This window comes from Bubalus kerabau, chromosome 17, assembly GCF_029407905.1.
Source record: "Bubalus kerabau isolate K-KA32 ecotype Philippines breed swamp buffalo chromosome 17, PCC_UOA_SB_1v2, whole genome shotgun sequence".
In the NCBI taxonomy this organism is placed as follows: Eukaryota; Metazoa; Chordata; class Mammalia; order Artiodactyla; family Bovidae; genus Bubalus; species Bubalus kerabau.
The window spans coordinates 24,807,733-24,823,829 of NC_073640.1; the positions used below are offsets into that span (position 1 = coordinate 24,807,733).

Below are 16,097 nucleotides of genomic sequence, written 5' to 3' on the forward strand. Positions count from 1 at the left end.
TAAGTATTAATACATATTACTAATAATAAATATAATAAATATTGTACAGATAATATTTTCCTATATAACTATAACCATAACAAGTGGGAAATTAATACAGCAGGAGCTGTTGGGACTGAGAGAAAGATTGGACAGAATATGTTGAATGCTTATGTGGGCGAAAAAGAAAAATTATAACATTGAGAAAAGTTACTATTAACTACCCTTTTGTATATTTGTGTAAATTGGGAAATTGCCTACATTAAAAATGATTAGTTAACATTTCAGTGTTCATGTTCCATGAGAATATAGTTTTAAATATATTTTTATATAATATAGTTTTAAAATCACTAGTAAAGTAATGCTCAAAATTCTCCAAGCCAGGATTCAGCAATACGTGAACCGTGAATTTTCAGATGTTCAAGCTGGTTTTAGAAAAGGCAGAGGAACCAGAGATCAAATTGCCAACATCCACTGGATCATGGAAAAAGCAAGAGAGTTCCAGAAAAACATCTATTTCTGCTTTATTGACAATGCCAAAGCCTTTGACTGTGTGGATCACAATAAACTATGAAAGATTCTGAAAGAGATGGGAGTACCAGACCACCTGACCTGCCTCTAGGGAAACCTGTATGCAGGTCAGGAAGCAACAGTTAGAATTGGACATGGAACACCAGACTGGTTCCAAATAGGAAAAGGAGTACGTCAAGGCTGTATATTGTCACCCTGCTTATTTAACTTATATGCAGAGTACAACATGAGAAACTCTGGGGTGGAGGAAGCACAAAATGGAATCAAGATTGCCAGGAGAAATATCAGTAACCTCAGATATGCAGATGACACCACCCTTATGGCAGAAAGTGAAGAACTAAAGAGCCTCTTGATGAAAGTGAAAGAGGAGAGTGAAAAAGTTGGCTTAAAGCTCAACATTCAGAAAACGAAGATCATGGCATCTGGTCCCATCACTTCATGGCAAATAGATGGGGAAACAGTGGAAACAGTGTCAGACTTTATTTTCTTGGGCTCCCAAATCACTGCAGATGATGATTGCAGCCATGAAATTAGAAGATGCTTACTCCTTGGAAAGTTATGACCAACCTAGACAGCATAGTAAACAGCAGAGACATTACTCCGTCAACAAAGGTCCATCTAGTCAAGGCTATGGTTTTTCCAGTAGTCATGTATGGATGTGAGAGTTGGACTATAAAGAAAGCTGAGTGCCAGAGAATTGATGCTTTTGAACTGTGGTGTTGGAGAAGACTCTTGAGAGTCCCTTGGACTGCAAAGAGATGCAACCATTCCATCCTAAAGGAGATCAGTCCTGGGTGTTCATTGGAAGGATTGATGTTGAAGCTGAAATTCCAATACTTTGGCCACCTAATACGAAGAGCTGACTCATTTGAAAAGACCTTGATACTGGGAAAGATTGAGGGCAGGAGAAGAAGGGGACAACAGAGGATGAGATGGTTGGATGGCATCACTGACTCAATGGACATGAGTTTGGGTAAACTCCGGGAGTTGGTGATCGACAGTGAGGCCTGGCATCCTGCGGTTCATGGCGTTGCAAAGAGTCGGACATGACTGAGCCACTGACTGAACTGAACTGAATAGTAGAAGGAATGTTTGATTATAAATATTTGATTGTCTACTGTTAAGATTCATCGTTAAATGGATTTTGAATCGAGTAATAAAATCTATTGAGAAGCTTTGTACGAAAAGTGAGATATTTTGAAATCACCCTCGGTTCTGTGAATAGTGTCAGTGAGTTAAGATATTGAAAGAAAATGGCAAGAAAATCTATATCTTATATTCCAACCCTTACTTCTTTCTGAGGATCTAGTCCCAAATTTCCAATTACTCAAACTTTCCATTTCAAGCTCAGTGTGAAAAGAATTAAATCATGTACCCATACACACCCTCTCTCAACTAGATTTCCTGTTTGTCTTCTCCTGTACTAGTACTTGGTCTAGAAAACAAGTATTGACTCTTCCTGCTTGTCAGCCGTACCCACCCATGTATAGTTTATTTCTACATCTTGGAAAGAGGACTGGAAAAAACTGAACTTGTTTCTTGCATCGTTACTAGTATCTCTGCAATTTTGAGAAAGTCATTTACTTTCTTTTGTATTCAAATTAATCTCTATAACTTCGGGTATTTGAACCAGTCTCTGTAATATATTGGTATTTGAACCAATCCATGTAACTTACAATACAAATACAAAACTTACTTGTATTATACAGTGGTTAAGAGCATGTTTTCCATTATAAGGCTTTCTGCCTCCTCATCCCTGGTCCATCTTGCAGTAGCCGTGTGGTTTCAGGCAAGTTATTTCTCTATGCCTTAGTGCGTGCTTGCTTGGTCACTTTAGTCGTGTCCGACTCTCTGCGACCTTATGGACGGTAGCCCGCCAGGCTCCTCTGTGCATGAGATTCTCCAGGCAAGAATACTGGAGTGGGTTGCCATGCCCTCCTCCCGGGGATCTTCCCAATCCAGGGATCCAACTTGTGTCTCTTATGTCTCCTGAATTGGCAGGCAAGTTCTTTACCACCAGCGCCACCTAGGAAGCCTCTATGCCTTAGTATCCTTAGCTATAAAATGAGGATATAGTAGTACATATCTCACAGAGTTGTTTTTGTTTTTTCATTTTTATTGGAGTATAGTTGGTTTACAATGTTGCATTAGTTTCAGGTGTACAGCAATGATTATACATATATTTATATATATACATCCACTTTTTTAAAAGATTCTTTTCCCATATAGGCCATTACAGAGAATTGAGTCAAGTTCCCTGTACTAAACAGCAGGTTCTTATTAGTTTACGTCTTTCATATGTAGTAGTGTGTATATGAGGCTTCCCAGGTGGCTCAGGAGTAAAGAATCCGCCTACCAAGCAGGAGATGAGGGATTGATCCCTGCGTCAGGAAGCTCCCCTGGAAATGAAAATGGCGACCCACTGCAGTATTCTTGCCTGGGCCTGGTGGGCTACAGTCCATGGGGTTGCAAAAAGTCAGACACGACTTAGTGACTAAGCAGCCACAGTGGTAATGTGTATATGTCAATTTCAGTCTCCCATTTATTCCCCCCTCCCATCCTCTGGTAACCATACATTTGTTTTCTACATGTACTCTACTTCTGTTTTGTAAATAAGTTTATTTGTACCCTTTTTTAAGATCACAATAAGCAATATCATATGATACTTATCTTTCTGTGTCTGACTGTCTTCACTGAGTATCACAGTCTCTTGGTGCATCCATGTTGCTGCAGATGGCATTATTTTGTTCTTTTTTATGGCTAATATTCCATTGTATATTTGTAGCACATCTTCTTTATCCATTTCTTTGTTGATGTACATTTAGGTTTCTTCTGTGTCCTGGCTATTGTAAATTGTGTTGCAGTGAACATTGGAGTGCATGTATCTCTTTGAATTTTGGTTTTCTTCGTAGGGTTGTTTTTAAGATTAACTGAGTTACTGTACTGTAGATCCTTGAACAATGTGGGGTTAGCGACTCACTGAAAGACCCAATTATAATTTATAGTCAGTGTTCCCTTTATGTGATTCCTCCATATTTGCAGTTCATGATTCCTCCGTATCTGTGGTCCCACATCCTTGGATGAAACCGGTGGTGGATTATGTAGCACTGTAGTATTTATTGGAAAAAATCTGTATATAAGTGGACCCAGGCAATTTAAATCCACATTGTTCATGTGTATATCATATTAGGCATAGTGCCTAGAACATAGTAAGGATAATATGTGTTAGCTCTTATTATTATTTCTAAAAATTATTTGTGCCCCTAAGTCTCTCATTTTGAAATACTACTGTAAGAATCTCTCCCATTTGCTATACCTCTCCATTATCACTATTACCCTATTACTCAGGATTGAATTAATTATTACATGTAAAATGCTTAGAATTGTGCCTGTCACCTAATAAGCATTTGGTGTTAGCCATTATTATTGGTTATTATGATTTTTACATAGATGACCTCTCAGGTTACTAAGATTCTTTTCTTGCCATTAATGATCCTATGCCTTTACTATCCTTGCCTGCTCTTTACTTTAGTCTTTCTAGGATACTATTCATATAATGTAGCTCCATTTCGGGAGCTTTGATGCCTAAAAGGAAAAAAAAACTAAAAACAGGTTCTTTGATGCAGATGTTAGATGATCTGCCAAGACCAGTTGAAAAAATGGCATTAATGAAAGAGGAAAATGTGAATTTTGAAACAGTGAAAATTTTGTTTTAGGTATTTCATTCTACTAAAATAGTCTCAGTATTTTATAGGAGAAAAATGGTATTAATTATCAAATTCAGGAGGACTTGCTACTTATTTTTAGTAACTGACCAAAACTCAAATTGTTATATGAAAAACTCAACAGTTTAGTTGAAACAGAATGTGGAGAGTAAAGGTCAGGAATGTTTTAGGAGTTTTTTGAGGTTAGGAAAATAAATTAATGTATGAATTCAGGTTTTAGAGAAAATTTTAAGTAGGATTAGTTATTCTTTATAGACAGATCTTATGTGTTCATTTCAAAATTTTAAGCTTCTTTTTAGAATTTAAATGAAAATAGCTTCAGTTCTCTGTTTTAAAAATAACATTGTTAGCTTTTTGTTAGGAGAATAATGAGAGACCTTATCTAATTTCTTAAAGAGAAGTCACTTGTTATGTGTTCATTTGCATGACCTCCTCTTTAACCCTTCACTCCTCTTCAGCTGTGTTTATGCTTTAAATATTTTAGAATTATCACGGAGAAAAGTATTTTTCTCTGGTAATAATTGCATTGGACTTTTTTTTTTAATGATGATAGCTACATAAAGCCACTTCACTACTGTTTTCGTTTTCAAATAATTTTTTGAAATCAAGTTTTTACGTATATTTTTTAAAAACTTTACTACAGGAAATGGTAGAGTGAGAGTTAAATATGTTACATGGAGGGAAGAACAGTCCATTGGGGGTTAAATTGCAGAGTCTAATGGAATAATAACTGGTAGCACCATCTGCTGGCCTACTTCCGCAGAAGGAGTCAGTATTTTTAACGACATCTCTAATATTCATGCTGATGCATTTTGATGCTTTGTGCATTCATTTCTTTCTGTGCTTTGTTGGAATCTGGCTATCTGCTTACAGCTATTGAGGAAACTCAGCTTTTTAGGAGGGGTTTACGCCTTTTTCATATCTAATTAGGATGAACAGTGGATATAAACTTGCCAAGGCAGAAATGTGTTGATAAATCACAATGTGTATTTGTGGAGGGTTGTGCATCTCTTGGTTGCAGCTTGCTAAATAGGCCATTTAGGAATCTTCTTTCAATGCTTTTTTCTTGAGCACTGCCTGGGGTGGTGAAAAAGCAGAGGGCAAGCCTTTGTCTGACGCCAAAAATGTCTTCAGTGAAGAGGCCAAGAGGAAGGGTAAGTGAAAGCCTGAATGAGTGGGAGGAGGAGGGGTTCTTTGGGCTAAAAGGCTAATGGGATTGAATAACCTTCCTTATTACTGGCTGCTGCTGCGGGAGTCGTACTGCATCGCCATCTTGAGCTTGTTGCTGTTTTCTCGCGTCTTGGTTATTTGTTATAGCCTGTAGGCCTTAAGGTGGCATTTTAGTGAGCGATTCTAAACCCTCCTTCCTTTCTCAGTGCTGTAGCACTGCTATGAAACCTTTGATGAGGCAGGTATAGAAAAGATATCCAGTGAAGCACACTGGAATCAGCATGAAAATGTGTTTGGAAATTCCTGGTGGTTTTTTCCCTTGCTGTAGTCAGAGGCATGTTTACGGGTAAGAATGTAACAAAACTGTAATCTAAGAATATGTGGATGAATGCGTGTTTGAAGAGGATATTCTTTTTAAAATGCTGTTGATTTGCTTCCTGTGATATTGCTAAAATATTAATAATTTTAACGTAAAACTATAAATTTGTTTTTTTCCAGAATTGCTTGAGCAAAATATTATGATATAGAAAGAGAAAAAAATCCTTATTTAACTCTTTCACAGAAGAACTAAAACTTTCTCTAATTTTTAGTATGGTTTTGTCTGTTTACTAACTAGCTATATTGCCGCATAGACTGCACATTAAAATGATTTAAATGGTTTCAGGTTCTAGTTCCAGTTTCTTGTAAAGCAGAGAGGCTTTGTTTTTCTAAAAATCATAATAAACTATGGGGAGTAGTCATTTTAAATAAAAATTGATATTTTAAATTTGTTAATAATTTTCAGAGTTCTGGAATGAAGAGGAAAGAAGATACTTATTCCAAATGCTCAGAATATTTATATGACTTAATTTGGATTAGCTGTATTTATAGGACAAAATTTGAATCAGCTAATTAAGAATGCTATGAAAATATCAGTGAATCTATATTACCCTTCTTTAATCCTCATTTTTAAAAGCGATAGTTCGGCTTTTTATTTTATACCTAGACTAATATCTAAATCAGCAAAGTGTTTTAATTTTAAACTGTAACACATATATTTGCTTATGTATTTTACTTCTTTAAGCTTAATTCTAAAGTTTTGGTTGTGTGTGTTAATTGTTTAAATGTACTTTTATATATTGTGTAAAAATTATTTTGATTTCTCTAGCCTCCATCTTCCAAGAAGAGTGATGGTTCTGGGACATACACTAAGTTGCAGAATACCCAGGTGAGGATCATGTCCGAGAAGAAGCAGAGAAAAAAGGTGGAATCAGAAAGCAAGCAAGAAAAGGCTAATCGTATAATATCAGAGGCCATAGCAAAAGCAAAGGAGCGAGGGGAACGCAATATTCCACGAGTAATGAGCCCTGAAAACTTTCCTAGTGCTTCAGTTGAAGGAAAAGAGGAAAAGAAAGGAAGAAGGATGAAGTCCAAGCCAAAGGACAAAGAGAGCAAAAAAACAAAAACTTGTTCTAAGTTAAAAGAGAAGACAAAAATTGGGTGAGTTGGTTAAGAATTAAATCTTCTTCCTTAGAAGTTTTTGTAAAAGCACAGTCTGTCTAATCTTCTACTTTTGATTTGCGTGTGATGTGTTTACTCTCACTTTGGAGTTTTAAGTTGTGTACCTCATTGCCTTTTTGAATGAATTAGGTATTGATAATATTCCAGAATTTTACTAAATTTACTGATATGTGAACATACCTTTTTGTTAATAAAAAGAATTTAAAATAAGAAAATATTTTATATATAAAATAGAAAAAGGAAAAAAATCCACATTGCTGTGCCAGTTCCAAATTTACTTTATTTAAAATTTAAAAGCGCCTTGAAATTCTTTATAATTGTAGATTTATTTCTCTCTCAGTTGTACTTCACTGGGTACTTCATAGTTTGGAAACATGAAATATAATATTTTCTCATAAACCCACAACTTTGAATTAAATGGAATGGCAAGGAAACTAAGACCATTTAAATCAACAATAAGCAGCTCTCAATTCTTACAGACTTACTTCCTTATAGTCTTTCTGATTTACTTTATGTAATAAAGAGGCCAGGTGAGGATTAATCCTCCCAAGAGAATTATAAGGATAAAGAATTGCTTTTGGAGGGTACATTAATCCTAGGTGTTTTTATTTGACTACTTATTTTCAAAAAATAAAGTGTAATAACTATTATTTGTTTTATGTGTATGTTTATTTTATGTATGCAAGGGTAAAACTAATCTAAGGCCAACAGAGTTTAGACTTGTTTTTATGGGAATATTTGGTTATTTTTGAAGGCTTTATATGAAATTTTAATAAAGTATTTAATTTTTGTCCACATAAAAGAGTACACAATAAAGGAGAAATTTCATTATTATTAAAATCTTCATTTGCTTAAGAAATTATTTATATATTGTATAGATATTTAGAACTAGATTTATAACAGTTTATTCACAGCATTTTAAATGCAACCATCAAACTAAGTTATATCATTAGGTCATGAAGTCTTTCAGTCCAAATCTTTAAATAATATGGGCTCTCTTGTTATAATAGAGAAATAATTAATATTATTGATTTTATATTTTATTTGCAGATAGCTAACATTAAATTTGAAGTTTAGATTTTTGTTCCTTTTATGTTTAAAGGTTTTGGTATGAAAGTATCTTATTATTTCAATATTTTGTCTAGTTTTAATTTAGGAAACCCCATATATAATTCTTTAATGTATTAAAAGTTACTGTGATTAAAATTTTCCAGTTTTAACTTGTACAGGGATATGGACAAAGTAGTAGTACTATTTGAAAGGATATTTAAAATAATCATAAGAGGAAACCTTAGAGAGCCTTCAAGAGTTACAGTAAGTTTAAATGGGGGAATGGGAGGATAACTAGAGGAAAGGAAAAGATAACAGAGGTGAACCTGGTTCAAGAAAAAAAACTATATAAAGGGAAATTAGAAATAATAAATTATAATACAGAAACATGGATTTTTTTAAAAGCGTAGATTAATATGGTAGGGGATAGTAATACATGAGAGTATCTGTGGTCTGTGATATTTGTATTTTTGTTAGAAATAGATTAGTAACGATAAATTATTTTAATATTGTACAGCATGATCAATTTAGTGTACTTGTTTTTTAGAGATAGCATTCATGAGAAGAGGTCAGAATTATATTGGAAAGATATTTCTATGGTCAGGTATTAAGTGATAGAAAAATCACTTGCTGAAAGTGGATGAGTTTTTGATAGAGGAATTTATAAGTTGCAGGCAAGTAGAACTGAAGCTTGCCCATATATTATTAAGCTATTGGGAGTGCAGCAGTTTTTTGACCATCTGTATTAGACAACCAGAGATTACTTTCATGTTGGAAGAAAAAGCGTGGATGAAAATGAAATTCATATACAACCTGGAGTTCTGTATTGGTCACTTGAAATATTTCATTACTGTGCTTTCCAGTTAGCCCACTACATTGTATTATTTTGAATTTGCCGAGTTTTTAATTTTTTGTGAAGAACGATCCTTTAAAAAGTTAAGTTTATTTGCATCATTTTAATAGTATTTCATGATGTATTAAATATTTTCTTGTAAAGGTTTTTTCTTAGTTTTAAAAGAATCGAACTTTTGCTAGTATCAGATGATTTATATCAGATAAAATTAAAGCGAGTGTGTGCTGGAACTTAACCAGGAGCATTAATGAATGCTCATTAATGAAACATAAATTTTAAAAATAGCTAAATTTGTAAACAGTAAGTTATGATTGTATAGTCAGAGTTGTCCATTTAACGCACATATGTGATATCATATAATCTAGGAATTATTATATACTAAGACTAATCTGAAGAAAACCAATACTGCCTCTGCTTGCTAATATGCGTGAAACCTTTGTATTTTTTCTGCCACTTTCATAGGTTAATTTTTTAAAATACGAGGAATAGAGTTTCCTTTTCAGAGACTTTGATATAGTGTCATTTAATCTTTGCAGCAATTCTGACTTAGACTGGGCATGCAGTATGATAATGAGGTTAAGTGCTTTGACTTTGGAATTAGTTGTACTTATTCACATTACCCCTTTATCACTTACAAGCAGTGTGACTCTGGACAAATACTTAACCTCTCCAAATTTTAGTTTACTCATACATAAAATAAGGATAAAGGTAGTGCTTGCCTTATAGTGTTACATTGAGGGTGAAATGATTTAATAACATTTAAAGCATATAGAACGATACCTGTAAATAATGTTAGCCGTTATTTTCTGAAAACATAAATAAGCATTTAGCTATTTAAGGAAAAACCCAAGGCTAGGAGCTATGCCCCTTGTTTGAAACTTAAGTTCTCACCTATCTGCTTAGGTTCTCTTTCTATTAAGGCTCTCTTCCTGAATAAGATGAATTTAAAAATGAAGCAGACAAAATAAAAACAGAAACAGTTGGTAAAACTGATAAGAAGGAGAGTAGTTTCACTTACTAATACTTTTTTTCTTATTGGTATGCCTCGTTTATCAGATTAGCTAGAGTGGCATTTAGGACAGGTGGGTGAATTTTGTTTTGAAACATGCTTGGAGTTTGAAAGGAATTACATGGTTATATGGAAGGGGTGGTGTGAGTTAAAATGGAAATGCCATGTATAAAATGAAGAGTGAGGTATAGGACTTTTTCTGCTTTGACATTTTTCATGATCTTGGCAGTCAGGTTATAACAAGCCACCTTTCAAATAGAAGAGTGGGTATTTCTTTAATGATCTTTGCTACATAATAGAAGCTCCATGAATGGAAAGGAGTGAATTTTATGAGAAGAATGAATGAATTGAAGATTAGATTTTAAATGATGCCAAATGGTTGCATTTGGTTTGTTAAAATCAGAAATGGCAAGCTAATCCTTCACTAAGTCACAGGAGCAAAATTAATGGTTTAGTAGTGATAAAGTAAATTCTAAAATAAATTCATTCTAAGACTTCTAGTAGAATTTTTCCTATAGCTTGGTTTTAGATTTGATTGAAGCATTTTTAGGTTTATGTTTTATAGCTTTGACATTTAAACTTTGTTTCCATGTTGTCAATTATGATTTATACCTCTTAGGATTAGACTATCAGACTGACAAGTAGAATGCTTTTTACACTTAAAAATGTTCTTGTAGCCCTGTAAATTTAATCAGTAAAGGTAAAACCTTCACGATTAAAAGTTAAAAAAAACTTTTTTGTATTACTCATAATTATTCTTTCTGTTGTTACAAGAGTGGCAGTTAACAAGTGCTAGAAGTAGCTTTTCTCTTTAGTTGAAGCAGAAAACATCTAAATTAGGAAATATTTATCAAAGCAAGTTGGAATTAAGGGTGTCATGTTATAAAGAAAAACAGTAAAACGTTTAATAAGATTTGGAAATTACATTGTGCCCTTCTTTGCGATTGTCATTCTGAGTGCCCAAGGGATGAGCAAAATAACATTTATTAATTACCTACTATGCATATACATATATATGTATGTTTGTATTTTTAAACAAAACAAACATGTAAGTATATCCATATGTGTGTCTAGAGAGAAACACACATTTAAATAATAATATAAGAGGAAAATCATATGAACAAAATCTGAGGGGAAAATAAGAGAAATCAGCAGAAATTGGGAATTATCACTTTATATTGCATGATAGTGAAATAACAAATGAGAGCCTTCCCTGGTGGTCCAGTGGTTAAGACTCCACCCATCTACTGCCAAGGGGTGGGTGTTCATCCCTGGTCAGTCAGCTACTCCACATGTCACAGGAAGTAACGACTGAGACCTGATTGCAGACATTCAGAGTAGTAGGAATTTAGTGTGTGTTTGGATAAAATATAAATGTATTAATTAAATGTTTCTCAGCATATGATAAGAAAGCACTTTCAAAAATGTGTGGTATAAATTTATTATGTATTTTTAATTGTTAATCATGCCATTAGTAGACTGTGTAAGTTCTATAATTTTTAAATGCTAAGAAGATAAAATGTTTTATTGATTTGACTATTTCTAAACTTAAGTTCAATGAAAATCTGAAATATTCATCTGCAGAAAGAATTAATGTATACTTTATATATTATTATGAATTTAAGATTTATAGGTCCATTTTTAATACATATTTTTATATAAGATGTATTATAAGGTTTATCACTAGCAAATAATGTGTGATTATTTCATTTAATCTAAAATGTCATTGATTATGACACTATTATTTTATGTGTCAGTTAGAAAAAATATATTAACAGTTAAAACTTTGGCATACTTTTGATTATTAGGTGAATCTTGATTTCATAGATGTTAATTTGTGGGGGAAAGGTGTACTTTAGAGACACTATAGTATTTGATTTTAATTTTCCTATTTTGTCAGTGTTTCTAAGCATAAATTTTTTTTTAAAGAAAGGAAATAAGTTTTTTAAAGAATAAGGATTAAACTATGCTGATACATATACTGACTATGATTAGCTAATACTTGGACCTTAGTGACTATTTATATGAAACAACTCAGTGAAATAAACATTTTGAAAAAAAATGATGCCCAATCTTAAACTGGAAGTGATTATTTATTTGTTTTACTTAGTATTATTTTTTGTCCATGCCACATGATGTACTGGATCTTAGTTCCCAGCCAGGGATCAAACTCATGCCCCCCACAGGAGAAGTGCAGAGTCCTAACTACTGAACCTCCAGGGAATTCCCTAAACAGGAAGTAATTTATAATCCACCTTATTAAAGACCTGGAATACAGTCCTCCTTTCATAAATTTAAAGATTAACTAAAAACCATTTTAAAAGTTGATTGTTTTTTTCAAAGTAAGTTTAAGCTAGAGTCTTGAGTTGAACTTTAAACTGGAATAATTTCATCAAGTTAAATATGTTTCTTCTTAAAAAAAAAAAATACACATGTATATATCTGATGATTTTAAAAATAGCCCCAGTGCCTGCAACTGGGCTTACAAAGAAAAGAAAATTATAATGTAAAATAGTAGGTTTGCTTGTTTCCTCTATGTTTGATGAATTGGATGCATTAATTACAACAAATGGACTAAATTGGATAAGATTCATTGTTTGTCCAATTATTGCAATGAGAGAATCTACAAGGGGCAATTACAGATTGACACCGCATAGAATGTAGCTTGTTACACAGCTTCTACTAATAACACGTGGGCAGGATTTAGATGAGTGCATAAATTACATCTGAAAATCAAATATAACCAACCGTCAAGTATATAAACACTGAGGTTTTCTAGTATGTGTACTTATCAAATGAATTAACATTTCAAATTTATACTTAGTTTGAAATTGCCCTTTGCTGTCTGAAAACAAGCTATGTTTTGATATTTAGTTCTTTTACATGCCTGGACACTTGTTGCTGCAGTTTGCTAACATTGATAACAGATCCTTTTAATGTTTTAAAAAACAAAACTTGCTTAAAGTCTTTATTATCATTATAGTCTGTATTACTTTGTTGCTTTACTTTGTGACATTTCTAAAAAGCAGACTATCGATTTATTTGAAGAATGTACCTATAATGACATTTTATTTTAGAATCAACATAGTAAACTTTCTGTAATTCATCATAGAGGAATGGAATGCTCTTTGGTAATTGGATATTTTACTTAACTGATTTTATCATATTTCTTCTACTTTTGGATCATCTGATTTCCTTCAGATAACATTTGTGGCTATCAGTTGTCATTGTACAGGCAATAGATACCCCTGGTTGTTCAGAAATCAACAAACTTTAACCGTGGTATTTTCTAAAATATAATGTAGTTTCATAATCCTCTTTATTCATTAAAGTGTATTTATTGATATTAAATTATCTAGTTACTGGTTGAAGTATAGTATCATTTTATTTTAAAATCAGTAAGATATGTTGAAAATAGCAGAGTAGGAGTAAGGAGACTTTTGTCTTTTACTAGACGTGTGGTTTTGGCAATTTGTTTTATCTTTTAGGGCTAAAGTTTCTCTGTTTAGTGGGACTGAGGACCTCCTCACCTATATATGAACTTTTCTCAGGGTCAGCTGAGATATTATAGACAAAAGCACTTTGAAATTTTAAGTATTCTGTAAGTATAGAATAGTTTTATTATCCTGAATATTTGTTCCTGGAGTTTTCTTCACTAATTATTTTTTGAGCCAGTGGTTCCGAAACCTGGTGGGAATTCTTATAAAGTCTGATAAGGGATCCCACTTACTAGATCAGAATTCTGGAGTTGGAACCTACAAATCTGGAGTTTTGTTAGTTTTTATTTTGAACTAATCTCACACTTGTGAAAATAGGTTAGGGTTCCCTTAGGCTCTTCACTCAGCTTCCTCAGATGTTAATAATATTTTACCCAAGCACAATGATCAAAATCAGGAAGTAAACACTTAACACAATCCTGTTAACTGGGTTACAGCTCAGTGCACATTGTGTCAGTTCCATTTTTTTGGCCAGGATCCAGTTAAGGATTTTATATTTCATTTGTTCTTATCTCCTCATACTCCTCCATTTTAGAATGATTCTTCAATCTTTGACGTTTTCCTCTTTGGAGCATACTGGGCATTTATTTTGTAGTGCTCAGTTGCTAAGTCGTGTCCATCTCTTTGCAACCCCATGGACTGTAGCCCGCCAGGCTCCTCTGTCCATGGCATTTTCAGGCAAGAATACTGGAGTGGATTGCCATTTCTTCCTCCAGGGGATCCTCCTGACCCAGGAGTTGAACCTGTGTCTCCTGCGTCTCTGCATTGGCAGGCAGATTCTGGGAAGTCCCTTATTTTGCAGAATGGCTCTCAATTTGGAATTTTTATTTTTAACAAACAAACTTCTAATGAAACCTGACTCACATGTTTAGGAATTACTGATCAAAACTAACCAAATGTTTGTTCTTTGTAATATCCCTTATATACCATTTTAGAATGTTTAATAAACTGATATGACTTCATTATTTCTAAGAACCAGTGTTCTATGTAAGTACCCATAGGATATGTATGTGTATGCACATATATATAAACTATATATTTTATATAAAATATATATTTATTAAACTCAGAATTATGTCAGTGAAGAATGACTTCAAGTTTTAGAATAAACCTTATTTCTACAGATGAAATGTAGCTTTTTTGAACAGAATGGTCATATGTGTAAGTATTTGGACCTCAGAAGTTTAGTAGGAAACTATTGTATTTGAAATATTTCTTGCAAAGTTAGAATTTGAAAAATACTTTTGCATGGGTTAATGATAGTTAATTAGTTTATGAATTAAGATTTATTCCAGGCCTATACAATAATATTGGAAGAAAATGCAGAATATAAGAAAAATAAATTTTGAAGGTATTTTTGTTTGTAAGTACATTTTTCAAATAATGTAATGAAGGTTTACCTTAGGTATTATCTGTTTAGTTCAGTTGCTTAGTCGTGTTTGACTCTTTGCGACACCATGGACTGCAGCACACCAGGCCTCCCTGTCCATCACCAGCTCCTGGAGTTTACTCAGACTCATGTCCATTGAGTCGGTGATGTCATCCAACCATCTCATCATCTGTCGTCCCCTTCTTCTCCTGCCTTCAATCTTTCCCAGCATCAGAGTCTTTTCAAATGAGTCAGTTCGCATCAGGTGGCCAAAGTATTGGAGTTTCAGCTTCAGCATCTGTCCTTCTAATGAATATTCACAACTGATTTCCTTTGGGATGGACTGGTTGGATCTCCTTGCAGTCCAAGGGACTCTCAAGAGTCTTCTCCAACACCACAGTTCAAAAGCATCAATTCTTTGGCTCTCAACTTTCTTTATAGTCTAACTCTCACATCCATACATGACTACTGGAAAAGCCATAGCCTTGACTAGATGGACCTTTGTTGGCAAAGGAGTGTCTCTGCTTTTTAATATAAGGTATTAAAACACTTATATCTAACTTATCTACCTCCACCAAAAAGAGTGAGTGTTCAAGACTAATTTGGTAGCACTTAACTATTTTTTTTAGCACTTAGTATTTAGTCAATGTTTATTTATAAAAATATTATTTAAGCAGCTTAGTTCAGTGTCCTTAGAGTGAAAACTTACTTTACCTACTAGAAAGGCAAAGTACAATCTCTTCATAGTCATAAATATAAAATTTTAAATCTCTCTGCTCCTGATTTCATTGAAGTTTTTATTGAGTGGGATTTGAGTCTTTAAGCAGCAATATAGATACCATATTAGATTATATATTTCACATATAGAATTTATTTAGCATACCAAACACTGATAAAATGCCTTTTTAAGCAATGTACTGAAGGGTATTAGGGCCTCGATCTGCATGTCATAGGAAGTCATTATTAACAGCTTTGCTGCCCCTAGTGTTGTCCTCATCTACAAACCAGTCTGAATTATGTTTGGGTTTGGCGATGGATAGCAGATGAGGGAGTGCCATGAAAACTGTATTTCTATCAATCATTTTTAGTTTGAGTTATCCCTTACCTTGCCATTGAAGATCACCTGCCCAAGTGCCTTAGGTTATATTAAATAACCAGAAGTAACACAAAGGTTACTCTTAGAAGGAGGTTGTTACTTGAAGAATAAGCATGACAGGAGACTTCTGGGAAACCAGTGTCTTGTTTCTTGATCTAGGAGCTGGTTATACATTATGTTCAGTTTGAGAAAACTCACTGTGCCATATATACTCTTTTGATATGTGCACTTCTCTGAATTTACATTATATTGTAGTATTAGTACACTTTTTAAGGGAAACTGAGGGATTGCATTTGGGACCATTTTGAGATTTTAATA

The 16,097-nt window shown here is 33.5% G+C and overlaps 1 protein-coding gene across 13 annotated transcripts in view; it reads left to right on the top strand.

The window, feature by feature from the left end:
• Positions 1–16,097, top strand: part of CHD9 (chromodomain helicase DNA binding protein 9) — a 229,178-nt gene that overhangs the window by 129,298 nt on the left and 83,783 nt on the right. For 9 of the 13 annotated variants that reach the window (XM_055552539.1, XM_055552537.1, XM_055552544.1 and 6 more), the window contains exon 3: positions 6,553–6,884. In XM_055552539.1, the coding sequence (XP_055408514.1) occupies positions 6,553–6,884 (332 nt within the window). Of the gene's footprint in view, positions 1–5,306; positions 5,390–5,410; positions 5,752–6,552; positions 6,885–16,097 lie in introns of those variants that run through there. The other 4 variants (XM_055552546.1, XM_055552547.1, XM_055552548.1 and 1 more) reach the window with 3 other exon arrangements.